Source organism: Filicampus tigris, chromosome 14 (genome assembly GCF_054856515.1).
Source record: "Filicampus tigris isolate MCC_2025a chromosome 14, RoL_Ftig_1.0, whole genome shotgun sequence".
In the NCBI taxonomy this organism is placed as follows: Eukaryota; Metazoa; Chordata; class Actinopteri; order Syngnathiformes; family Syngnathidae; genus Filicampus; species Filicampus tigris.
Genome location: NC_141230.1, coordinates 23,644,005 through 23,670,953, shown reverse-complemented (window position 1 = coordinate 23,670,953; position 26,949 = coordinate 23,644,005). Strand labels below are relative to the sequence as shown.

The 26,949-nt window shown below is 49.8% G+C and overlaps 1 protein-coding gene across 4 annotated transcripts; it reads right to left on the bottom strand.

Annotated features, from left to right (window-relative positions):
- Positions 1-571: 571 nt before the first annotated feature.
- On the bottom strand, positions 572-26,773 carry itprid2 (ITPR interacting domain containing 2). Of its 4 annotated transcripts, XM_086051844.1 has the most exons (23): positions 26,362-26,435; positions 24,159-24,431; positions 20,151-20,228; positions 19,881-20,081; positions 18,273-18,315; positions 15,318-15,367; positions 15,183-15,236; positions 14,659-14,698; positions 14,474-14,569; positions 13,804-13,951; positions 12,989-13,049; positions 11,016-11,129; positions 10,340-10,649; positions 9,558-9,717; positions 8,901-8,952; positions 8,527-8,612; positions 5,094-6,947; positions 4,591-4,641; positions 4,396-4,520; positions 3,987-4,104; positions 3,825-3,878; positions 1,893-2,273; positions 572-1,694 (listed from the first exon to the last, which is right to left on the bottom strand). In XM_086051844.1, exons 3-23 carry the CDS (start codon positions 20,191-20,193, stop codon positions 1,602-1,604), a joined length of 4,134 nt encoding a protein of 1,377 aa, XP_085907970.1. In that variant the 5' UTR covers positions 20,194-20,228; positions 24,159-24,431; positions 26,362-26,435; the 3' UTR covers positions 572-1,601. The 4 variants fall into 4 exon arrangements, with proteins under 4 accessions (XP_085907970.1, XP_085907969.1, XP_085907971.1 ...); XM_086051843.1 differs by lacking the exon at positions 24,159-24,431 and having other exon boundaries at positions 26,362-26,773; XM_086051845.1 differs by lacking the exons at positions 18,273-18,315; positions 19,881-20,081; positions 20,151-20,228; positions 24,159-24,431; positions 26,362-26,435 and adding an exon at positions 16,071-17,303.
- Between the last annotated feature and the right edge of the window lie 176 nt (positions 26,774-26,949).

The following is a 26,949-nucleotide window of genomic DNA, read 5'->3' as shown; positions in this document are numbered from 1 at the left end:
AATAAATGGCCTCGTTAGCTGCTCAGTTAGCATGCAAGCTAGCTAAATTTGCCTAGCCTTGACATGTTGCTAGCACGCACGTTAGTCAACAAAAGATTTGCTCAATGTCTCCTCGGCTCAGGTGGCTAACAGCTAACATGTCGCGTGTACAATTTCAACGCGCTAACAGATTAGCAACATGGCTAGAAACGTTCATTTTTGTTTATCTGTAGCTGCCTAGCCGCTAACATGTCACTAGCGTGTTGATAAGCATGTTAGCAAACAAAAGAACACCACCATCCACAGTACAGATGAGGACGCAAAGAGCTAACGCTAACTAAAGAGCTCATACTTCTTCCAAGCATGACGACGACGACGGAGGAGCGTGTTCATGTAAACGTTGACTTGTGCATACACATGCGCACACATATGCTCTCTCACTACTCACAAAATCACACAGTGACAAAATGACATACACTTTCTTTCTCGATGTCAAACACACACACACACACACACACACACACACGTTCGAACCAAATCTCACATTTGCACTCAATCTCTCTTTCATGCAAACACAGAGGCACGTGTGCACCCCCCCCCCCCCCCCCCCCACACACACACACACACACACACGCGCGTGCAGGCGGCTTGGCTTGGCACAAATGCCACCCACACTCATCCCTCGCGTTGCTGTGTGACAGACTGGTGAGTTGTGGTTAAAAAAAACAAACAAACACACAAACAAACAAAAAGTGCTGTTGGAGTACTGGTGTATGATCTTTGATGTGCCTGAAAAGTAAGCCCGAAAAAGGCCTGACTGGTCCTGGCTTCTCCTGGTCCCGCTTTCAGGTCCGAATCCAATTGTCTGCTGGTGTGTTTTCTGGTCCTGATGACCGGTTGCGCTATTCCTACTTTCAGCTCCCGGTCTTTCTGACGGAGTCTGGTCCTGGTGCCTTGGCACTCTGGTTCTTCTTACAGGGCCTGCTTCTGTTTACTGATGTGATTTTCTGATACGAGTCTCGTTGAGTGGTCCAGGTCTGACTTGCTGGAACTGTCCCTGCTTGCTGGTCCACAGAACAGATCCTGTTCAGTGCTTAGGGTTCTATTTGATGGCACTGGTCCTGATGAGGGGGACTGTTTGCTGCTACTACCCCTACTTCCTGGTCCCGGTCTTACTTTTTGGTCCTGATGAGAGGCTCTGCTCCTGCTGACCGGTCCCGGTCCTGGTCCCGGTCCTGCCGAGCTTGTGAGTTCTCTTTCAGGTCCTGCTGACGTAATGCATTTTTTCCGCCTCCCCTTTCTTTTATCTATCTGTGCGGACCGGCGGTTGCGGACCACTGCTCAAGTTTGACTTTTCCGGTCTTGGCGTTAGTGTCGGCAGGGTTTCGTAGTTCAGGGGGCAGCGGGTAAGACCATCAAAGTGGCCAAAGCGAAGCAAGTGAAAGGTGAAAGCGCGTCCCTCAGACGCGCTCGCTTTCCCGAGCGACGCTGGTTTTGCCGTCTCCGTAGTTGCCGATTGTTGGTCGGCGCACAGTGCGGGCGACATTCAGTGTTGCTCTGCGACAGTGTTGCGGAGGCGCCGGGCGGAGGGGGGGGGGGGGATGGGGGCGGCGCCGGCCGGGCTACAGGCGGGGCTCCAGGCGGCCCGCCCCGCTGGCCGCCAAGAGCTCGTTGAAGATCTCCCGCCGCACTTCCTGCGTCACACTCTCACGGATCTAAAGGCAACGTCGCAAGATGAACATAAACATCTTTTGGGGAAAAAATGATGTTATTTTTTTAAAAGCTATCGAGCACATCACTTTTCCTTATGACCTTTTTGCAAAATGATATACAAGTGGCTATCGAAAGAAAAGATGCAAATGACTTCTGGACTATTTTCCACCCACGCAGACCTTTGACCTCAGAGCGTTTACCTCTGCGATGAGCTGGTGCAGGTCGTCGCTGCCGAGTCCCGCCTCCACGGGCGGCTCCAGCGGCGGCTCCAGCGGCGGCTCCAGCGGCGGCTCCAGCGGCGGCTCCAGCGGCGGCTCCAGCGGCGCCTCCAGCGGCGCCTCCAGCGGCGCCTCCAGCGGCGCCTCCTCTTTGCCGCCCGCTCCTTCCTCGTCCTGCCGCCTTTCGGGGCGAGGAGGCGGCGCCGGGGTGATGTTGATGGACGCCCGGTAGACGGCGGGTCTGTGCGGGTCCCCTCCCGCGCCCGCCCCCGGCGCCGGGCCGCGGGGGTCCGAGGAGGCGGCGCGCTCGTCGTAGCTCAGCTCTGATTGGAGGAGGAACTGTTCCCTCAGGAGGTCTGACACCTGCGCAAGCACACATTAGCAGTGTTAGCTTTAGCTTACACCGTGTGTGTGTGTGTGTGTGTGTGTCTTTGCAAAAATAGGAAGAAAAATGAGTGAATATTAGTAATAATTGTTGGGTCTGCGCATACAAATGTGGACAAAATTGTTCTTGATGGAAAATAGTAATAATAGGTAAAAAAAAAAAAATATCAGCCAATGAGAATCAGGCATCGCTTTTGTATTAGCGTTCAGCCGACTTCATGACGGTAGGCCTAAAAGAGAAAGAAAAGAATCCGAGCAGAGGGACAAGTCAGTCAGTCCGTCGCCGAGCCGTTTGGTGACCTGATCTGGAGCCCACCAAACATGGGCCAGAAAACGCCAAGTTTGACTCTGCATCGGGCCAAACAAAACGGAGCAATTCATGCGACCGGCCGAGTCCTCCTCGTCGTCGTCTTCCATTGTACGGCTTCTTGAACAGCTGGCCTTCTTTTTTAAAAAATGAAAAATATTGCAGTACTAAGATAGGAAGATAAGATAAGAATGCCTTTATTGATCCCACAGTGGGGACATTTTCATTGTTACAGCAGCGAAGATCACAGAGGTCACACAGGGACACAGGCGGCATAATGTGGCCATTAATGTATAACATTGACGGCAAACATTCGGGATCAAACCTATGTAAATATACGCAGTAATATGTGTATATACAAATATGTATATACACACCAACCTACATCGACATAAAAAGTATGAGGAACACTCATTTTGGCATGTACATAGTACAGAGGAAAACTACTCTAAGTAAGTGACAGTGCTGCAGTGCTGTAGTGAAATGTCAGGGACAGCATTGGGTAAAAATAAAACGAGACTAACAGTAGTGGGGAATGTTGAGTATTGCACGGGATTTCAGTAGTGGGGAATATTGCAGTACAAAGTAGCTGGAAACGTTGATTTCTCGGGCACAACAAGACGACGCACGCGCAGTGGCTCCGTTGCGGGCCTGACCGTTGCTGAGCAAAAACGACAAGGTGAGAAGTCAAGCTCATGCTAGCTCATCATCAGAGATAAGAAAAGAACAAAGAGTCACATCGAAAAAGCCTTCTCATGAATGAAATCAAGTCAAAGCAACTTTGGTATTTGGAAAATGCGGGCAAACTAAAGGGAGGCAAGATGGCGCGCCTTTGCACATGAGCAATTTGACAAATGTCCAATGTGAATCACGCACGATCGATAACGGCGGCGTGCGGACGTCGGAAAGGTTTTCGCATTTCAATGGGAGAACGTTGGCGATCGATCGGATGTTTGCGCTTTTGCCGTTTGCACGTCCTCCGTTTTTGTCCGTTTTCACGTCACCGCTTGTGCGGCTTGCGATGACGTGCTCCCGCAAAATGGATTTGGCTCCGTGCCAACAGGCCGCACCTTTCCTTCCTTCAGAGGAGATGAGAGGATTTGCCTCAAATTTCCGCCTTTTCTATTTGCCCAACTAACTGAAGAGTGCGTGCGCATGAGAGCAAGTCCAAAGTGTGCGGAGTGCGAGCGTGCGCCAAAGGGCCGAGGAGCGCGTCTACTGACCGGCTCCACGGCTCGGAGCGTCGAGCTGGCCGAGGCCTCGTCCGCGCCCGCGTCCTGACCGGGAGGAGGAGGAGGAGGAGGAGCCACAAGGTGGGCGTCAGTCACTTGCTCGCGTGGGCGTCCTCCAGGCAAGCGCGCGCACGCACGCACGCACGCGCTTACCTTGGGCAGCCCCGCGTCTTGCGTCAGCTCCGTCAGTTTGTCGTCCAGCTGCTGTTCCAACTCCAAAAGCTCGTCTCGGACGGCCGAGCGCAGGGACTCCAGCTGCTCCACCTCCAGCCTGCGCACACGCACGCAAACACACGTACAAGGCAAGACACATGCGCACAAACATCCGCACACAAACATGCATTCGTGCACACAAAAATACAAGCACAAATGTACACGGCCGGCTAGCGCGAGCCGGCGGCTAGCGCGAGCCGGCGGCTAGCGCGAGCCGGCGGCTAGCGCGAGCCGGCGGCTAGCGAGAGCCGGCGGCTAGCGAGAGCCGGCGGCTAGCGAGAGCCGGCGGCTAGCGAGAGCCGGCGGCTAGCGAGAGCCGGCGGCTAGCGAGAGCCGGCGGCTAGCGCACCTGTCGGCGGGACTCAGGTGCTTGTAGACCAGCGCCTGCTGGCGGCCGACCGACAGCTCCAGCTCGCCCATCCGCTCCCGGAAGGCGGTCAGGCTGCGCCGCTTCTGCCGCAGCTCGCCCAGGGCCTGGGGGGGGGGGGTCAAAGGTCAAAGGGGGGAGGACAAGGCCGCGGGGCGCGGCGGCGCGGGCGCTTACCTGTCGGCAGGAGGCTCGGGGACGCGCGTCCCAGGCGTCGTCGGCGCTCCGCTGCCACGAGACAAAAGCTTTCAAGAGATGTCGCCGCGGCAACAAAGGCCAAGACACAAGTTGATACTCGGCAACGGAAACACAGCCAAAGTCCGCACACCCTCACGCATTTGCAAGCGCCTTAAAAGAGCTCAAGCTCCTTTGTCTTTTTTTTCTTTTCTCAAAAAGCTGGCACTGCCATAGGGGTGTGTGGGCTTTGTTTTAGCATAATCCCACCCAACCAAATGGAAAAAAAGTTCCTGAAAAAAAACAATTCCTAAAGTCGTGTGGAAAAAAAAATGGATGTCTGCTTAGGACAAGACGAAACAAGTTTCAAATTCTCTCAAACGGCCTTAGAATTCCCCAGAAAGAATTGCCTTTGCGTTTTTGAAATATGTTCGTTTCCCATTTTGAACAAAGTTTGCCTTCGCAAGGCTAACGTGCCCAATGAGGACTTTGGAGCGGGAACCGACCTGGTTGAGGCTGTGAACGGTCCCCCTGATGTCATGAAGGACCCTCCTCAGCTGCATCTCCGTACCGGACAACACCTGACTGGAAGCCGGACTCAAACCGTAACCCGGACCGAGACCCGGGTGGGGGGTGTGAGCCAGATTATGAGCCGGGTAGTGGCCCGGGCCGACACCTAGGTAGGGGCTGTGGCCAAGGCTATGAGCCAGACTAGGGCTGTTGCCAGCAGCAGGGTAGGGGCTGTGACCCTGGCCAACACCCAGGCAGGGGCCCGAATTCTGACCCGGGCGGGGGCTCCGACACGCATTCGGACCCAGGTGAGAGCTATTCCCGAGACCGGGGTGGGAGCCGTGAGCCTGGTTACGACCCGGGAGGAAGCCCGGAACCGGAGGACCGCCGCCCCGATGCGCCACGGGCTCCGGAGCCAACGGGGGGAAGGGGCTGAGGTCGTAGCCGTGGTGGTAACCCAGACTGTAGGGAACGGAATGGTAGACCATGTGGTAGTTGCCGGCGTGGTACTGGGCCACGGGGGGAGTTCCCGACGGGAGGTTCCACATGCTGGCGTAGTGGGGCGGCGTACCCAAAGGAGGCGGCTGGTTGAACGTGAAGTGGTTGGCGTGCGGGTGGAGGAGGTTGGGGAGGCTGGCGTAGGGATGCGGAGCTGTGGGGTACAGCAGCGATGGGTTAACAGGGGGGACGGACAGAGGGGTCTCGGGTCTGGGGCTGGGGCTGGGGCTGGGGCTGGGGCTGGGGTTCGGGGAGAAGACCATATCCGGTCCCGGAACGGGGCTGCCGTCCCGCCCATAGTGTCCAAAGAGCTGCCGAGCGGAGGAAAGGTCAGGGACGCTCTGGGTGATCCAGGGCCACTCGGTCGGGGGGCTGGCGCATCTCAGCGAGCGGGACGAGCGCAAGGGGGGGCGCGGCGCGGCGCCCCACTTGGGAGTGCTCTGGATGAGCAGGGTGGAGACGCAGGCGGGCGAGTCGGCCGTCTCCACGCCGGTGTCGGGCTCCTGGATGTAGCGGAAGGCATAGCGGGGCTGGCTGCAAAAGGCCCGGTCCGGCCCCAACTGGATCTTGACGGACGACACCACCCTGGCGGGGGACAGCAGCGAGGACGGCAGAGAAGAGGACCTTTGCAAGGGAAGACCGCTTCGGTGACGCCTTCTGCTTGAGCGCGGAGCCGCGTCGCTCAAACGCTGCTTGACGCGAGTCAGCGCACTCAGGACGGGGGAGTCCGAGGTGGGGAGACGGAACGGTTGAGCCCGGGGTCCCGGAGCTTGACGACCAAAGGCACCATGTGAGGCCAGGGAATCCGAGGGCGGAATTGTGGACGGAGACTCTGAGGGCCGTGCGTGTGAGGGTGGCGGATCCCAGGACGGCGGCTCCAAGGTCGGCGGATTTGAGGGCGGCGCTTTCAAGGTCGGCGGATTTGAGGGCGGCGCTTTCAAGGACAGCGCCTCCAAAGTGGGCGCTTTCAACTCGGGCAGATTGGAGGGCTGCGTATCTGGGGACAACGGATCCCAAGGCGGCAAAACGGACGGGGGCGGGTCCTCTTGGCCGTCATCCTGAGAAGCCTGTGCATCTTCCTGTTTGGGGTCACCTCGCGCCGCGACGTTCTTGGGGAGCTGGTGGGCCTTGTACTGTGGCACAAGCTGGGAATGCCGGTCGCATTGGACGTCGTCCTCCTGCTCCCGGGAACTCTCCTGTTTTCGCGCCCCGGAAGCGGGCGGCGACTCCTCGACCTGCGCGTCGGGCAAGTCGAACGCCGGTTGGTTGAGAGCGACGGGCGTGGCGGCGTCCTGCGAGGGGTGCGATGTCACCGTGGTTTCGCTGTCACAGCTGTCGCTGCTCTCCTGAACCTGAGCACACGCACGCAATCATCATCAACATCAACATTTGAAATCTCATGGACCAAAATCAACTCGTTCACAAAATGTAGACATTTAACCGGATGTTCTTTTCTTTTCTTTTTTTGTAAATCATCACGTAAATACGTTGGGGGGGGGGGAATACACAGCAAAGGATAAATTCAACTATTTTACAGCTACGTTTGCTTTCAATGACATTTTGTTGAATGATTTACTGTCAAAAGTACAACAAATAAAACTTGGGGGAGGGAATTATTGCTTAATACTCATGATTACATTTGAAATAACCAAGATTAAAAATGAGAAGGCAACATTGCTGCATTTGCATTTCACAAATTTGAACTTTTGTGTTTTGTTTTTAACTCACCTACTTTCAAAACTGTGTGTGCTGCAGAGCCCAAATATTTGAAAAAAATAAAAATACAAATAAAAAAAGAGATGTTGAAAATGATGTGGTGGAGCCCACATATTCACAGTTTGACATTTGCAATTCAGCCGTCCGTTGAGCTTATGAGGAACTTTGTAAAAAAACAATTACATTAACGATACAATGACTTCTTGTAATTGATCAAATGAAAAGTAAAAGAAGAAAAATGCATCCATACGCGGTGCACCAATTTTATGGATTACATTACGAAACAACTGGATACTTACCAGTTAATTTCAATTAAAATAATCACAATCAAAAAATGGGATAGATATTTTTTCCTTTGTCATTCAAATAAATGATTTTAAACACACATCTTTTAAAATCAAATAATTGATGGTGAAAAAAAAAAAAAACGTCAAAAACTGTGCAATTTGATATTTACATGTACATTTAATGTTTTGCATTTATTTAATAACTGGTTAATATCTTGAAAATAAGACTAAAGGATTATTAAATAAATGACCAAACAGTATTTCATTCAGTTTCTTTAAATTAAAGTAGATTTTTTTTTTATAAAACAATGCCGAAATAGAATAAGTAACAAAGCATATGTTTATGAACTATTTTATAAAACTCGGTTATTTATGAATAGCAAAATAAATGAATGCGACTGATTATTTTACTAAAACATTGTTTTGTTTTGAAATGAACTCACTGATTCATGTCTATCGCAAAGTATTAAATGAAGACGATGAAATGAAAAAATGATCCATTGACATTTTTGCAATCATTTCATGAGAGAACGGGTGGGGGAAAAAAAAACCATTTTCCTGTTAAAATACATATTTTTCGGATAGAATTTCCATTTTATTCTAATAGTCAGTTCACTTTTGGGCAATAAAACAGAAACCATTCATTGAGAGACGGAGCCACGTAGAGTACATCCAAGTATGTTCTGATCACTGGCCGATGATAAATGAGGATTTTTATTCCAATTTCACTACTCCAATCCATCAAAGTACATGGTACACTTCATTTTGTAGTGAAATACTTTGGTCAGCTTATTGACCGTAAAGGACTCAATAACAACATGCAAATGTAAAACTGTGGTGGGGACACTAAAGGTTGCCGTGTGAACGCGTGCGAGGCGAGCGGACCAAGAGGTGAGATGGAGTCAAAGGGTGTTTCGCGGTGGCTCACCTTGAGGTTGCCGGCGGCGTCCAGTGACGACGTCTCCTCGGCGAAGCCGCTGCTGTCCGACTGCTGGCTCACCGTCCTCAGCAGGTCTGCCGGCAAAAGGCGGGCGGCATTAGTGCGCTGCCGCCCTCGTCCAGCGGGGGCCGCTCTCGCCCGGGCCACCCGGGAGGGAGCGCATGCCTGCCACCCATCAAGCGCTCCTGACAGCCCGTTTACAGCCGCCGGCCCGCTTACGTAAGACGTCCGCGACATGGAAATTTACTTCGGAGCCAGAAAGTGAAATCAAACAGCCGCGCCGCTCGCAATCGTCAATCTTGTCGGGAACGCCGCAAAAAAAAAATAAGAAGTAGAAGAAGTACTCCGATGCGACTTCTCACCTGAGCTTCTGGACGTTCTGGAGAGAAGAGCTTCGTCTTCGTTACTCTGAATCTGTGGCGATACGACTCACTTTACAATGGCAACGTGACAAAACAACAACGAGAAAAAGCAGTCAAGGGAAAAGAAGACATAGAAAAGAAAGAAGAAGAAGAAGAAAATTGTTTGCAAGTTCGTCTGAAGTGAGCAGATTCACACATATACACACATATATATATATATACACATATATACATATATATATATATATATATATATATACATATACATACATATACATATACATACATATATATACATATGTATACACATATACATATACATATACACACATACACACGCACATATATATATATATATATATATACACACACACGCACGCGCGCGCGCACCCCCACACGCACACACACACACACCCCCACACACACACACACACACGCAGTGTCTATTTACATATATGTATTCAAAAGTCAGGTTGTAAACACATTAAGAAAAAGTCATAAAATAAAAAAAAACAAATGTACAGAAGTTAAGAACAAAGTTAAACGTGGAGAAAAAGTGAAGAGTTAAAACCCAAAACGAGGTATGAAAAGCAAAGGAAAGTGCTGGAAAAGGCAATACAAGAGTCTTGCAAATGTGGGGCGGCGAAGCTCGCGTACCTCCTCCATGTCGAAGGAGTCGGCCTTCTCCGTGCGCAACTGAGCTAGCAGCGGTGGCGCCGGCGCCTTCTCGGGGACCCGCACCTCATCTGCGTTGTGATTGGCCGCCACCGGCTCAGCTGACTCGGGCTCGGAGTCGCCGCCCATTTTTCCGTTTTGGCTGGGAGGGAAAACGACAGCTGACTTGCGACATCGCTCCGAAGATGGCGGGGAGTTTTTTTCCCCCCTTTCTTTAAGGGCCACAAATACGGATTTTGAGGGTGATTCCGATTCTCATATTTGGAAAAAGAAAATTCAGATAACCTGCCAATTAATAATGAATAATCCATTTATTTTTTGGGGGGCCGGGGGCAACGGATTACGGGCCTAACATTTGCCTGTTTGAAAAAACCACGTCCTTTAGTTTTTGTTGACCTTGGCAAGACGTACACGGTTTCTAATGTTGACAAAAGGCTCGGGGTGCATCATTTAGCGTTGTGGCCGAAATGCTAACTCAATTTGGGTGCGACAGTATGACGCTCCTTTCCGCATTACGAAATGGACTTGAGCCATTCAGCTGCTTTCATCCACTGACAAGAAAACGCGATTCCTATTCAGTGGACGAAGTCCTGTCGGATGTGGCGGGTGATCGGCAAAGGAAGGCATCGACCGGCGTGTGCCGACCACCTACTTTTGGTCCGATGGCTGGCAGATGGATGGGAGCAGCCCTAATAGGGTGTAGCCTCAATCTAAGTAGCGTATGGTCCACGTCAGTGGCTGCTGCCAAGGCGCGAGGCTCTTACCGGCGCTGCGCGTGTCGCTCCTTCTGGCCGCCGCCTTCCTCGGTGACGGTGGCCAGCGAGCAGCCGTCCTTCTTGCGGACGTGCTTGTCGGCGTGCCGCTCGTCCACGTCTCGCCCGTCCCGACTTTCGGCGAGGGAGGGGGCGGGCGGCGCCCTGTCGGCCGGCCGGCCCGGCGCGCCGGGCGACGCCGTCAGCAGGCTGTGCTTGCTCAGGCTCTTCTTCAGACGGTCGGCCACATTCTGAGCAGATTTTTTCCTCTGGAAAAGCGATGGCGGCGGCGGCGGCTGCTCTTTGGCGACCTCGCCTCCTCCTGAGGTCAGGTGGTGAAAAGTCAAAAGTGGGTCAAGGCTACGAGAGCATCGGCGAGCGGCTTGACCTTCCCGTGACAACACACGATTCCCAAAGTTGAGAGTGTGGCCCCCCCTCCCCGGACGTTGATTGCCATATGCCGCTGCGGGTACTTTGTAGGTCGTTGATGATTATTAACAGGGGGTACCAACGTGTGCGCGTGTAGTGCGGTGGAATAACTGTTGCATTGAAATGATTGGACCCCCCCCAGAAAAAAAGCCTCTACAGACCCGCCAATGTAACTCGTACAGTAAGAATAAGGAAATAAATATATCGAGAATGCGTGAAATAAGCGAGCTTTGAGTGCGTTGGCGGTGGCCACGCCTACCTTGATCTCTGCTGCCGCCGCCGACGTTCTGGACGGCCTGACCGGACACGTGACCGTACAGCTGGATGAACTGATTGGCCACCGTGGTCAACACCTCAATCTGGCGGAAGCGACCTAGCGCACGGCACACAGACACACAGACGGACGGACGGTCGCCGCACATTCAGTTGGTCAGGGCTCGCAAAGTCGACTTCCGCGCACGGAGCCCGGCCGGGCCGCATCGAGAAAAGGGGCTCGACGATTCCCCAAAAGGGCATCCCACCCAATCTTCGGTCACAACGCTTGCAAACTTCTTCTCCTCGGCAATTTTTCTCTTCGCGGCAGCTTGTTGAAAAAGACACAACTGGGACTGGCTGACAGGAGAGCTTTCGTCAAAAGTTGACATGAGCCTCAGCTACGCTAGCGCACAAGCGGATTAAAAAAAAAAAAAACAACCCAACAAAAAACAGGTGGGGCCGCACTTTCAACTTAACTTATGTTATGTTAAGTAGCGGCCGCAAAAACTCATCCTGCGGGAGCCTGCGAGTTTGAGAGCCCGCAGATGGGCTGCGTGCAACAAAAGCGGCGCAACAAAGCCGGTTCAAGTTACAAATTGTCTCATCTAGTCGGCAAAAAGCTACGCCTTTTTTTGGTAAGTCAAAAAAATGTAAAGTTATGGAAATGATGAAATAATCATTATCATACTAATCATAGTAGTGCCACAAAGGCTGCAAAAAGTCAGTTGAGTCATAAACATGGCTGTCATGAGATGATCTTGGAAAACATGAAAGCAAAATACTCAAGAATTTGTTGGTCACAAATGGGGGAGGGGGGAGGGGGAGTCAAGACAGTCATGAAAACGTTTTTTCTTTTTTTTTTCCCCCATTCAAAAGTCCAAAGCAAATGAAAAAAATATGATGAAAAGTGAGGACGGTCGATTCGTTTGAATAGAAGCTAAAAAGATGGTGGGAAGGTTTCAACTCGAAGAATGGAAGGTGGTTGCACCGCAAAGCATCAGGAGCTTTGTGCTTTGTTCAAGGCTGAGTCGTGAAAAGGGCCGTCGCCGCGCAAGCTATTTAAGGCGCCGCACGCACAAACGCGCCAGCGGAGCCGTCTCGACCTCCAAGTTGGAGCGCCGTCGTCGGCGCGGTTACGCAACCGTCCCGCCGGGGAGCAGAATGTCCTGGAAGACGGCGACTTCCTTGGACAAAAGCGGCAGCGCTTTGTCAGCCACCTGTTTAACGGCCCAGACAGTCGCGTCCAAATAAAGGCCGCCATCTTGGAAACAACGCGCCGTGCGGCGTGTGAGTGAGTGGATGTCACGGTGCCAGTGAGTCCGTGCGTGACCACATGAGAGGACACGCGTGCTCGCGACAGTGAGCGTGTGTGCACGTTGGTGTGCGCGTGAGAGCGCAAGGGCACGCGTGGGTGAGAGTGACTGAGTGAGAATGTGAGTGCGTTTGTCCGCATGAGAGTGTCAGCATGTTCAGGCGTGTGGGAGTGCAAAAGCGCATGAATGTATGAGGGTGCAATTAAGTGTGTGAATTTTAGTGTCCATTAAGTGTGAGAAGCAAAGTGTGTGTGTGTGTGTGTGTGTGTGTGTGTGTGTATGTTAGTGCGAGAGAGACGTGACGTGTGACTGTCTGTGTTCTTGTGTGTGTTAGGGAGTGAGCGATCGTGTGTGCATGTTAAAATGTCTGTTAGAGCACAAAGGCGTGAGTGTTAGCCATGCGAGTGCGCGTGAGAGTATTACCGATTGAGTGAGTGCGTGTGAGAGGCACACAAGCACAGCTTTGTGGTGTGTGGCAGCGGTTGCCCTGGCGACCGGCATCAATGCCGAAACGCGAGCGAGAGGGAGGTGGCGAGCTGTACCGCTCCGGCCGAGAAAATGGCATTGATGCTGCTAGCAACCGATGCTAATGCTAACGCCACCAATAAATGGTGTCGGCAAGTAGGACAAAGAAAAAGCTGACGACTCTTGAGCGGGCACTGACTTGTCAGAGCGTAGTTGGGGTTCTCCACTTCCATTCGCTGAAGCTGAGCTCCCAGGTAGACCTGCAAGCACACAAAGTGATCACGTCCACCAAAAAACAACAACAACCTCACCATATTTGATGCCTCCCAATATTTTGCACCTCTCAGAATCTTGCCTCCTAAAACGTTTTGCACCTGCCAAAGGTTTGCACCTGCCAGTATGTTGCTCCTTCCAAAATGTGACACCCACCAATATTTGGTGGCTGCGAAATGGGAGGCCTCATTGCAGTTGGCACAGACGGGCGCCAAGGCCTCTTAAAGTTGGACGCCTCCGATGTTTTTGCAACGCTCAGAAGTTTTTGCTTGCCCATCTTTTGAACCGTCCTAACTTCTACACCTCCCAATATGAGCACACCCCTATTTGTTCGCTCTCCCAATATTTTGTGGCTCCCAAAAAATGTACACCTCTCAAAATTTCACCCCTCTCATAAATTCCCCCTTCCAAAATTTAAAACTAAATAAACAAATACCGGTAGCTAAATAAATAATCAATCCTGTCTCGTCACGTCCCGGTGAAAACAGCTCCCATCCTGTCCTAAAGGTAAAGTTGACTTCCATCCCTTGGGAATGCCACAGGATTTCCCCCCAAAAATTTCAGCCTCTAATTATCCTGAACCAGAATGTGACAATAACCACGGAACAGGAAGTGGAACAACACTACACCATTGTTAGCTGAAGAGCCAACATGCTAACGCTACGCTACAAGGGCTTAGCTTGACAGTATGCTACGTTAGCTTATTTGGATTTGGAGCGACCGACGTCAACATTTTCCTACCTTGATGTCGATGCCGCGCGCCGCCGATGAGCTGTTGAAGAAGCGCGAGGGGATCTTGGAGGACATGTCGGGTTCGTCCCTCCCGAAACCCAAATTCAGCAGGATCTCCTCCGGGTCCTCCTCGTACAGGTCCAGCAGCTCCGACACGCTGCGGGTGCACCGCCACACATGCTAGTGAATACACGCTGATAACACAAATACTGTGCAATAGTTCATGGGTTTCATAATCAAAACAATCATCATCATCGTAGTAGTAATAAATCATAAAAATAATCATGGGCTACTCCTCCCTCATCCATGTTGAGATTTTTAGTTATGAGAGTTAAGTTGTGAGAAAGTGGAAAGTTTCATGGTCAAAAAAAAAAAAAAAGGGCTTTTATTTTTTATATGGAAAAGGTCGAGAAAAACAAAAGCCCCCCCAAGTTGGCAAAATGTTATGAAAAAAGTCAAAAAATACAAACTAGCCTGAAAAAGTCAAGTCGTCCAGGCTAGCAAAGTGAGTAGCCACAATGCTAACGAGATGCTACTCCACTGGAAACGAAATGACATGAGTACATCGACCCTTAGAGGAACAGAAAATATCGAGTCCTGACTGAAAATTAGCACTTGAAGGCACCACCAACCCCTCGCCAGTAGGTGGCAGTAGTCACGAGCGCGTACGGGTACCGACCTGGACACGGTGCTGCTCTTTCCGGACCCGGTGGAGTTCATACTTCGCCCTTTTTCTTTGTACTGATCCCTCTTCTGATCGGCGGCCAGACTGCCACTAGGGGGCAAAACAGGAAGTGAGCGGAAGCTGCGGCAGGACGTTGGCGCATCGAGGAGGAGAAGATGATCAAGACAAAGACGACTCACCAGGATCCCGTCTTCTTGTTGATGGACTGAAGATGGTCGGCTGCAATCGCACCAAAAGAACAACGTCAACGACTACAGTAAGTAGTGATACGCGCAATCATAATCCTGACATCCAAACGATTCCGACGGGAGAGGAGTCCCTCTAGCTACGATTCGCTCCAGTTCTGAGATGGACGGCATCATTCGTTCCGGTTACGGGTGCATAGGATTCATTCCACTTCCGATATGAGGCTCTGCGATCCAGTTCAGCGACGATATTTGGATTCCCGCGATGCCGCGATTGCCATAGCGCCCGCACCATACAATTGAAGCCAAGTTTGATAAGACGGGCCTCAGTCCAATTCCGGTACAATAGCATTCGCAACCGGCCACACTAGCAGACCACTTGTGATGCGATACCATTTAGGATATGGTGATTCCCGTCAGTGAGGTTACAACAGGATACGGTACGATTCATTTCAATTTGAAGGTGATCGGGACTCGATGCGCCGCTCTGGCTGTCGGGGGAACGGCGACCTCCTCACCTTCAGCTCCCAGCGAAAGGTCATCTTCGAAGCTGCAGCCGTTCCGCGCCGCCCCTGTTGGCCGTTGACAAACGCCGGCGTCAATGCCTTGGCCATGCGCGCGCAAGTCGGATGTTGCGTCGAGGAAGCGCTTACCTTTGCACACGGGTGCGCTCTGATCGTCTAGTGACACAGCCAGCGGCGTCCTAGCAAACACAAAAACAACATGCTGGGGCACCAGAAAAAAACAAAAACAACTCGCCCACACGATAACATCCCTGTAAATTAACACACACACACACACACACACAACGATCCCTACATTTACACACACGACAAGGTTGCGTAACAAAACAGGCTAGGCTAGCTCCTTTCTGTGGCTCCGGGTGAAGGGACTGATTATGCGACGCTAATTTCCTGTCAGGCTGCTACAAGGCTAACAACGCATGCTGGTGGATGCTAGCGGACCCAGACTTACCTTACCTGTCCGGCAGGCTACGCAGCTGCACGGCAGCGAGCGGGTCACCTGTTGATTAGACCGCGGCGGCGTGGGCCAAAGCCAACTAGACTGGACTGGACTGGACCGACTCGCTGAGAGCTGCTTGGCCACCGAGCTAGCGGCAGCCACACATGCTTATGCAAGACCACGCTCTTATCAATGGGACAAACTTCATGCTAGCCTTGCACACGCGCGCGCACCCACGCAAACAATAAGACGCCTTTACATTTACACACACACACACACCTATCCCTAAATTTTTACACACACCTTTTTCTCTCACACATTCACTAGAAATAACATGAACACACTTTCTCTCACACAAGTGTAAACATTCACACGCTCTTCTTTACACACACATTTGCACACTTAATATGCAAACACGCACTCACACAAATTGACCAACGCACCTTACAACGCATATTCCCGCACTATCAAAGCTTGCGTAAGTTGGAGCAGCCGCCACGTTCGCACGTCCTCCGACAGACGACCATGTTGGGCCCCGTGGCGGTTGCCGTGGTAATGAGTGATTAAGCATACACGGCAACACTGTGTGTGAGCGCGTGTGTGATAAGACTGTTGACTCAGGAGCAGAAGAGGCAACTCCTCCTTTGTTGACTTTCTCTCTTGTCTCGACAGCTTTTGACAGCGTCTACTTGGGCGTGTGCGTGCGTGCGTGCGTGCGTACATCCAGGCAAAGGCTGTGTGTCGGTTCTACGTCAGTGGGCTGATAACACAACTGAACACACCTTGAATCATCAGGGAAAAAGAAACAGAGTAGGCTCGTTGGTTTGCATATTAGCACGCCGTCGGCACCTCCACTACACTAGGGGGCGACAACCCTCCTTTTGCGTTGTGGATTTTTCTAGGCCCAAGACTTTTCAAATGCTTTACTGTTAAAACCTCCATGTAGCCTTCATCGAAACGCCATGTCGGGCCATTGGGCCTTTAGTCCACAAGATAGAGCTCCGACTCTATTCAATCCAAGAAGCGTCTTTCCTGAGATGATTTTTTTTTTTTTTTCTCAATCAAAGTAGCATGTTGCTAACCGGCACTGGTAAGTTGACCTGTTAAAGTAAACGTAAGATTTTTGACACTTCACTTAATTTACTTCTTTCTTCATAAATAACATTTGATTACCGTAAAATCCCGTGAATAATGCGCACCCGTGTATAATACGCTCCCTTCAAAAGGAATTTTTTCTCTACACGGGTATACAATACAGTCCCCTGATTTGATGGTGTCCTTTTTTGTCAAAGTGAAATAAAATGACGGAAAAAGATTCAAAACATACCAAGGAAGTGTAAATGCTTTCAAATCCAGGTTAAATATGATGCTCTATTCCGTACCCATGATTAAGTTCTTTCAAATCATTTTGAGAATCACGCTTTCCAAATCTTGTTTTTGCACTGTCTGCTCTTTTTGAGTAACCTAATTTTCATTTCTTGACTTTGCTTTTTAAGGAGAAGTCAACCCCCCCAAAATGATTTGGGATTTTGAAATGCGCATCCACTAGTCTAATTCTAGTTGATATTACGTTTGTGGGATAAGAGTTAAGTCGCAAAATCCAGCCGTTTTTAGCCATCTCAGGGGGCGGCCATTTTGTCAATTCTGTCATCTGAAAATGACATCACAGTTGCTCGGATAACGACCAATCACAGCTGACTTGTTTTCTGAAGCTGTGAGCCACGATTGGTCGTTGCCCGAGTAACTCTGATGTCATTTTCAGTCAGCAGAAGTGACAAAACGGCCTCCCCCGGACTTGGCTGAAAACGGCGCGATATCAATCAGAATGCCGCGTTTCAACTAGTGGGCCTGCATAGAACATGTTGTGGAAAGGAAAATATTTGGGTTGACTTCCGCTTTCACTCGGTTTGTAAGTGCTTTTAAATGTTGCACACAGTCTGTGAATCACCTTGTGTGTAAAACAGGCTACAAATCAGTAATGACAGGATTCACAGGATTTTACGCTATGTAGAAACACTGCTGGAACTATTGAGAATGAACTTGTTGTTGTTTTATTCAAATGTTCCAAACATTCCGTTTCTTCTCATTTGCCAAGACACTTTGTCTGTCACCAGACAATTGCGGCATTTTTCATATTGTCACCTCTGGAAATTGTCCAAACGTGGCAAAGCCGCAACAAAATACGACAAGGCAACATTTTTATTGTCCCAGAAACCAACTTTGTTCAAAGCTTCCATTTTTTCACTCGACCACTAGATGGCGCTACTATTTTTCCCATCCGAAACATGCAGATCACACAAACAATGGGTCATTTTACGCCTGCCTTAGCAGCTGCTTCTTTCTCTTCATCAACTAGTCCACGGGTATGACTCAAAGAAACTTTATAATTTACCCAAACGCCAACACAATTATGCAGTCCGGCCGTTAAGAAGTCGTTTTGAAAAAGTGGATTCTGAGGACCAGCCGTCCCAGGTACGCGCTCTTGAAGAGCAGCTGAGCGAGGGAGGACGGGCTGTACGTGCACCCCTGGCTGGCAAGGCGTGAAATGAAAACCGGCGTCAATATTAAAGGCTTGAAATCGGGCTCAGGAACTACTGAACATTCTCCGAGCAGATTTGTGGGGGCTGTCAAGCCGAGCGACTTACCTGCATTGGTCAAGCCAGCAGGTGATCTTGTTGGGAGCCAGTTCTGCAAAAGCGACAAAGAGTAAGAGAGGCAACGGCGTGCCAATAAATGTGGTTACAAAACAAAACAAAATGAATCCCCTCAACCTTCCGGCACAGCCACTTATGACTTTTTTTCCCTTGTGTGTGTTTGTTTTAGTAAACGACACTGACAAATAAGCGCAGGCAGGCGAGAACGAGGCACAAAAGTCAACGCGTGGCGTGTTGAAACAGGAGCACAAAACAAAACATTTCCATCCGTAACCACTGCGCCGCCAGGGAAATACTTGACTGGCATAGTATTGGCCGCGCTTAGCATAACAGCTAGCGGCGTGCTAACGTCTGCAAACAGTCACCAGATGAAAATCCTCCAGGGTGCGCAAACACGAACACGTTGTTTTCATAAAACAAGTTCATCCGAGCAGGAAGCATTTGTGGCAGGTCAGATGCTGCTTGTGTAGCGCTTCACATAGCTGACCCGAATCGCCGGCAACGAGCGTCTTGACGAGCAACGAGCGTTATTATCCGAACTCCAAGTAAACTACACACTGCAGTTGTACAGGTTGAAAAAAAACAAAAAGAGCGCAGCAGATTTACCGACATCAAAGAACTAGTTCTAACAGATCATCGCAACATCAAGCAGCTGATCTACGCACAAGGTCAAAGAACCAGATTTATGATCCAGATCCATAAACCACATCATCGAAATGTGTCAACATAATTAACTCCCATCAACAAGGTCAAAGATCCATGAACCAGGTCTATCAGCAAGATTTGTGAGCTGGAGCTTTCACCGAGCTTCAAGAATGATATCGACAACATAATCAAAGAACCCTATCAACCTTTTCCAGAATGAGGGTTTTCTTGTTGTTACTTGATTCCTTCCCAAAGCGGCGGCAGCGGCTGCGGCAGCGGCTGCGGCAGCGGCAGCGGAAGCGGCTGCGGCAGCGGCAGCGGAAGCGGCTGCGGCAGCGGCTGCGGCAGCGGCTGCGGCTGCGGCTGCGGCTGCGGCTGCGGCTGCGGCTGCGGCAGCGGCATCTGCATACACCCACCTCTTTATCTGTTCATTTTTATTGACTCTTGCATTTCATTTTGCACCCTACGGTCCTGATGTAGGATGACAATGTACTGCATATGACTCATTTCCCTGTGTTGTTGTTCAGACTGCCACCTGTCTGGCATAAGATTGATAAGCGAAAGCTTGCGCCCATCAAATCAAGTTTCCTATGATGTTTGTATTGCACGCAATTTGCTGCAGACGACAAATGACACAATTGTCGAAAGTTGACACGACAGAGTCTTTTCTATCGTCACATCACCCAGCTCCAACCAAGATCCATGAACTACATCTATTACCAAGACCAAAGATCTACATTTATCCAAAAACATACAACCAATAAACAGACCTACCTAGCGCAAGACCTACCGACCACATGCCAGGAACCAGATCTAGCAACAGGATCAAATAATTCCACGTATCACCAAGATCCAAGAACCAGATGGAGCAACCACATCAAAGACCCACATCTATGGTATGCCAAGGTCCATGAACAAACAACACTGTGTCAGAGTGGAGATGGTGAGGTTGACCTGCTCCTTCAGAGGTCTTCTTTGGATCTCCATTGGACTCAGTGCAGTCTGGCAGGGGTTCGTGCGGGGGTCTCTGCGGGGGGCCCGAGGTCTGGGCTTTTTGCGTCTGCTGCCAAGTGGACTCCCTACTCTTGGCCCAGGCCCGCCGTCGAAGGGACGCCAGGCTGCAGTTAGGCCCGGCGCTGCCATCTGGAGGTCCATCTGGGGAGCCACAACAATGAGTCATTAAGGATCCTGTGACCAAACCTGACAGGTAGGAAGGAGGAGCACCTGGAGGCGGGACTGGGTCCAGAAGGATGGCAGGACTCTCCATGGTTGCTACGGCAACATCCACAGCCGCTAGTATACCTGTGAGGACACAAGAAGAGACAGGGAACCATGAGAAGCAGATGGGACGCTGGAACCGGAGCGCCTACTGCAACCATTACAAGCAACAGATCCAGCGGTACCAATAGAACCGCTGGAAGGAGTTGAAACCACTGGAATGATTCAAACTCACTATTGAAAACACAGGGACCACTGGGACCATTGGAACCCTGGAGGCCGCAGGGACCAATGGAACCATGAGAAGCACTGGTACCGCCGGGACCACTGAAGACACTATAATAAGCATTGGGACGTGGCATTCGGGAACTCGTGGCATTATTGGCACAGTTAGAAGCACTGAGAAGACAAAAACCATCGACGCCGCTGGAGCCACAACGGCCACTGGGACCACTGGAATTGGTCGGATCCACGGAGGCCATATGGACCACTGAGACGGCTGGCATCAGCGGCACCAGCTGGCGCTCGCGCCGGGTTCCGTGATGAACCTGGACAACGATGCGCTGAAATGGCTTGCTTGCTACGATAGAGCATCGGATCTGATGAAGGGAGAGAGTGGCACCGGTGGGAACCACTTTGACCGCTTAGAATCAACGGCCCAACTGGAAACAGTCGGGGCCGTTGAAGCCACCGGAACCACAGAAGCCACCGTGAGCCACCGTGAACCACCGTGAACCACCGTGAACCACCGTGAACCACCGCGACCATTGAGGCCGCTGGGGCAACTGGAGTCAGCCGCTGGGAAAATTTGAAGAACCGTTGGGCCGGAACTGCCCAACGATCGCTACGGACACGACGGGCGCTACGAAGGGAGACCGGGGCCAAAAATAGAGGAGCTGGGACGAGGACGTGTGAAACAGGAAATACATGTTTACGGCCACCGGCGCAACAGCTTCCCGTCTGGAGTGTGTGCGTGTGTGATTTTCGTAAACAAATTCAAGGCATCAACGCAGAGGCACACACATGCAAACTCACTCACACAAACAAATGCACTTCAACTTACTTGGAGTGTAAACAACAACAACAACAACAACAACAACAACAACAACAACAACAACAACAAATGGCCCGATGCAAATGTCGCCTTTGGAAATCATGAAAATTGTCCTTTGGAGCGACAAACTGGAGCACATTTTGTAACAGTGCGGTCAGGCCACTTTTTGAACTCTTTCTAATCAAGCGAAAAGTAAAACTGCTCATCTTGTTAGCAGAGCGTATGCGCTCAGTCTTGACGTTCATGACAAATGTGACTCAAGCGGCGTCTTTTTCACAGTTGTAATCAGAGCATGGAACTAACGGAAGGGTTGATAGCATTTTTTAAAAGCCAAAGAAAAAGTCAAACACACACAAGGACGATATGTCATCAAAAAACAGTGTTACTTGTCGTACTTCTTAGCAATCAGTGACTAATTGAGGTTAGCAACATGTCTGCAATGTCACTCAGCAGTATTTTAAACATTGAGAACATGGCTCTAAGCTCTTTGTTCAAACATGAAGGCTTTTGGTAAAAGATTACTGTCAATAGGAATCAAGTCTCATTAAATTGGGGGTGGCCATGGCTCAGTAGTAGATTGGTTGTCTCGCAACCCAGACCTTGTGGGTTCCATCTCCGGCCCCTGTGACGCTGTCCAAGTGTCCTTGAGCAAGATACCGAACCCCCAGATGCCCCCGATGCGGCGTCGCCACGAGGTGAATGACAAGTCAGTCAGTGTGAAGCGCTTAAAGCACCTTATAAAAGCGGTGGAAAAGCGCCATTTGCAATTGTGAAAGCCCATTTGCAATCGACCAAGTTGTTTATCTTGGCACTTGGCAGGAAACATTGTTAGTAGTAATAATCATGATAGTGTGTCACAAACTATTCATGACATTTAAAAGAAATCTACAATCCCTACTCAGTTTTTTGTAACATAATGAAAGACTTTATTAAAAAAAAAACACACACACACACACACACAAAACGTATGTTGGTGTGACAGAATTTTTTTCTGCGCATATTACTGAAATGAATAGGGAGTTATTGAAAAAAAATCCCCCAAATTCCATGAAAGAATCTGTAAGTGGCCAGCATTAGTAAATGAATTGATCAATTAGCTAATTGTTTTCGGGGTGGAGCGTGCTGCGAAAATAACATGAGGTGACGTCACACGCCACCCTTGACAAACGCCTGTCTGCCTGTGCACGGTCATGAAAGGGGTCGTCGGGTACCGGTAAAGGAAAGGCACAATGTAAGTGCACGCAATCGGTCCATCCCTGCGTTTTATTTTTTGTACCTGATTCTCGGGGTATGTGTCGATTGCCGATCGCAGTTGTTTCGGCGTCGGCTGGTTGAGAGCAGGACGAAGGGAGGTTTGCACCCTTGGTAGGCGAAGCGAGGCACGTGGCGGGTGCTGGCTGTATTGACTTGTTGGTAAAATCGATCAACAACCGAATGTGTGTTTTGTTTAGTAAATGTAATGTGAATTGTATTTTTGTGTGTTTTGTTTAGTAAATGTAATGTGAATTGTATTTTTGTATGTTTTAGTTTCACGGTGCTCAAGATTGGAGAAATAAAGTTTTGCACCTGTAGAACGCAACGCCGTCCCTTTTTATTGATGTCAAGGGCAGCTACAGAATCTTTAGCTAGATTGTTATGGCATTAAACGTTTTCGAGAATGGCTCTAGCCTGTATTTCACCACATCATTAATCTAGTTATTACATCAGATTAGCCAGTTTCCAGAAAATAACATCACCAACTCATTTAGCTTGTCATTAAACATATTGATATAAACCATTTTTGAAAATCACATTTTGTGTTTTTAAAATGTCACTTGGTTTTGATGACACTGTGAAGCATTTCGCTTACGCGATATTCACATCGTAAAACGAGTTACTTCATCCAACTAGTTGGTACAGAAAATATTCCAAATCGTTTAGTTTGGCATGAAACATCTTGATAGTGTCATAAACGAGTTATCTTATCACGTGAAATGTTTCTAAAATGTCTTTTGGTTTTCCCATGACGTCGTTAAATGTCAAGTTAGAGAAATCATTTTTCTTAGCACTAAACACTACGATACAGAACAATAACGTTTGTGGCATTTTACAAACGCTTAATGTCGTGAAATTCTGATTGGGAAGACTATTAAGACGTGAGGATGCCAAAACAAACCATTTCGTCATCCTTCCACGTCTTTTCGATCTAGTTCGTGACATTTTAAAGACGTTTAATTATATACCTCATAAAATGCAAGTGACAAGTGTCACCAATTAGGTTGCGCATCTTAGTAAGGCTTTTAAAGCATCGCTACATCGTTTATCTTGATGTGGACATTAGCTGGAGTGTGACTGACATAACTTTCCCGACCTGGTGTTGACGTTTGACGTCACCGCGCAACTTGTGCGGACGATTACACAAGTTGAAGTCTTCGTCGTGCTGGCTGCCTGCCTGCCTGCCTGCCTGCCTGCCTGCCTGCCTGCCTGCCTGCCTGCCTGCCTGCCTGCCTGCCTGCTTGCCTGCCTGCCTGCCTGCCTGCTTGCCTGCCTGCCTGCCTGCCTGCCTGCCTGCCTGCCTGCTTGCCTGCCTGCCTGCCTGCCTGCCTGCCTGCTTGCCTGCCTGCCTGCCTGCCTGCCTGCCTGCCTGCCTGCCTGCTTGCCTGCCTGCCTGCCTGCCTGCCTGCCTGCCTGCCTGCCTGCTTGCCCGCCTGCCTGCCCCCAATGTCGAGAACGCGACTCCAACACAAGTTGAGCGCGTCGCTAGCCACTTGAACTCCCGCTTCAATAAAATCACTCTCCAACTCCTTTGTCGTCAAGGTCACGAGTAGGAACGCGTTCGCCGAAAAAAAATAAAAATAAAACAAACAATAATAAACGTCACTAACAAGTTAAGCAAGTTTTGGGGCGAAAGTTGAGCGAAGAGGGCGGGCTGCGAACCAAGTTTGGTGAAAGGTTTGTCAAAGTTGTCATCCGGCGCTCACCTTCATGTTGGCCTCGCGTCCGTCGGCTGCAAGTGAGAAAAGTGTCAAGAGTGGCGAAGATTTGTCAAGAGTTGACTCTTCTTCCTCCTCGGTCGTCTCCGATCAAGTCCCACATTCCTGCTTCCGCTTCCTCCTCAGTGCACCGCACAAGACCCAAAAAAAAAGAAAGGGGGGAAACGGCGCCCTCTGGCGAACCACGGCCGCTTCTTTCTTTCTCCTTTCCGGCAGTCTGGGCAAAATAAGTGCATTGCTGTCCTCCACTGGTCAGGTGTCCTACACACATACATGTTTGAATACAAGCCAGAGTTTTTCAAGAAGTGCAAGTACAAAACTAGCCTTCCCCTCTCCACCAATGAAACACTCAGCCCCAACACCTCCCTCAAAGCTATTCCCTCATAACCCAACCCACCGAACGCACCGGCCATCACCTTCCTTTCTGCGCATAGAAAGGACAATGCAGCAACCTCTAATAAATGAAGCTCACCAGCCAGCCCACAGTGACCCAAGGGAAGCCGGGGCCGTTTTTTCATCCCTCCTGGTAAAGCTTGAAGGAATAGTACACCCCACCAATGGATTAATGTGAAAAAATGGCCTCCCTCTCCGCTCGGTGTTCCAAAGTTGTTGCCATTCATCATGTACAATTTCCCTAATTTTGGTATGACATTCCATTACAGCCAAGGGCACTCTGAGACGTGCACGGACGGTTGACACTGGTTTTAGCAAAATTATCCGCTACTTCATTGCCATAACCCCCACACGTGCCGGCACCCACAACAACCACATCTATAGCCAATCACCTCCAATCTATAAATCAACATACGAATTTCAGCCGCATCGGACCCTGACCCATTCATTCACCCACTCACTCATTCATTCATTTTTTTTTTTAATCACTATACCTTTCATTTTTTTAAAGGTTGCCACTGTTGATGTTTTGCTTATTGCAAGTGGTTAACATCAAATAAATGGAGAAAATAATACAATCCATCCATTACCTGAACCGCTTATCCTCCTCGCTTATCCATACGAGGGTCGTGGGCGTGCTGGATCTTGTCCCGCATTTTAATCTTAAATGAAAACATGCATTCCTTCATTTATCTCGGTTTAAACCTGCGTGCGTGGGGTTTCTCCGGGTTCCACTTCAAAAACATCTTAGCGTGTTAGCTTCATTGACAACTCTAAATTGCCCACTCGTATTATACAGTTGTTAGCATGTGTGTTAGCATTGTCTTCAATTTTGACTTATGTGTGTGTGTGGGGTGGGCGAGTGGTAGTTTGTGCGTGTGTGCGGCGTTTGCCTCCTGCCAAAAAATGTTGAGTTCACCTGCTTTCCATAATTATGCAAACGTCGTTCAACTTGTTTCTCGTCGTCATCGCCACCTGCCGTGCAAGCCTTTGGCCGACAGATGGCGTCAAAGACCAGTCGAAAGACACAAGCGCTCAACGGATACCTCATAGATACGTTGTCCATTCCATTTACAGCCAATACGAGAAAATAGTACTATAGTATTACTATCAGTTCTGCTACTACTGCACAAATTATAATGATTAATAATAACAACAATAATAACAACAAGTTATTACTGTAAACAATAAAAAAAATCGAAGAAAAAGAATCCGGAAAAAAACACGTGTGGTGTGCTTATTGAGCACGCCTCTGCCACGGGGCGACGCTGTTTGCCAGCCAGCATTCAGCCGTGAAAGCTTTTGCCAGCTTTATCTGAGCGAAATGTGGTGAAAATGAGTTTGTTTTTGTTGTTTAACGCGTGGAGTGACAAGCGAAACTGGGAGCACAGCATGTCAAGTCTACCTTTTTAAAAATGATGATGATGATGATGATGATGATGATGATTACGCTCGTGAGCGGCTCGGATAATCAAAGAATGAATGAATGAACGATTTATTTATTTATTTATTTTTGCATGCCAAGTATCCCAAACCAAGCGAAAGTGATCCCGTGCTGTCATTTGAGCGAGCTTGATCGCCATTCATGTCGCTGCGGTGACGCACAGCGAAAATATTCATGACGCCACATTCGTATCGAGTTTTTCCTCACTGCCTAGTGTGTAAAGAGTGGCTTTTTACAGCTAAAAATCAAAATGCAGTGCCTGTGTGTGTGCGCGCGTGAGCCTGCGTGTGTGTCTGCGTGCGTGCGTGCGTGCGTGCGCGTGTAAGTGTGCGCGTTTGTGTGAAATTGACTCACCGTTAAAGATTAGCCAGCAGTGCTTGAAAGTTTCCCGGTAACTACCCAGCAGCCACTTTATCACGCTCATCATCACCATCGCCTTCGTCGTCATCATCATCATCATCATCAGCAGCAGCAGCAGCAGCAGCAGCAGCATCACATCATGTTGCCATGGTAACCAGCTCACCTGGCCGGTCTAAAGTCCAACGTTCTTGGCCTACTCGTTCCAGTTAGTTGGCGAGATGTCATCAAGCGTAAAAACACAACGTTCCGCGTACACGTTTTTATCATTGATAACGTTCATGATGTATGATATGACATTCTGGATAGTTATGTTTTCATAAGATGAAAGTCCCTTGCGGTTCAAGTATTTGGAAGGACCAAGTTTGTCCAACAGCTTGGGTAGAGGATCGAGGCAGCGTTTTCGGGGAGCGCGTCGAACGACTTTGGCGTTGCACGTTCACGCGCATGCGCCGCGGGCGGGCGCGAGCGTCAGGCGGCAGATGGACTTTTCCGCACGCGGGGGTCACGTGACCCCCGGGGCCGTTTGGATGACGTAGGCACCATATGGCGAGAGGGCGTGGTCCGGGTATGCCAATTGACACG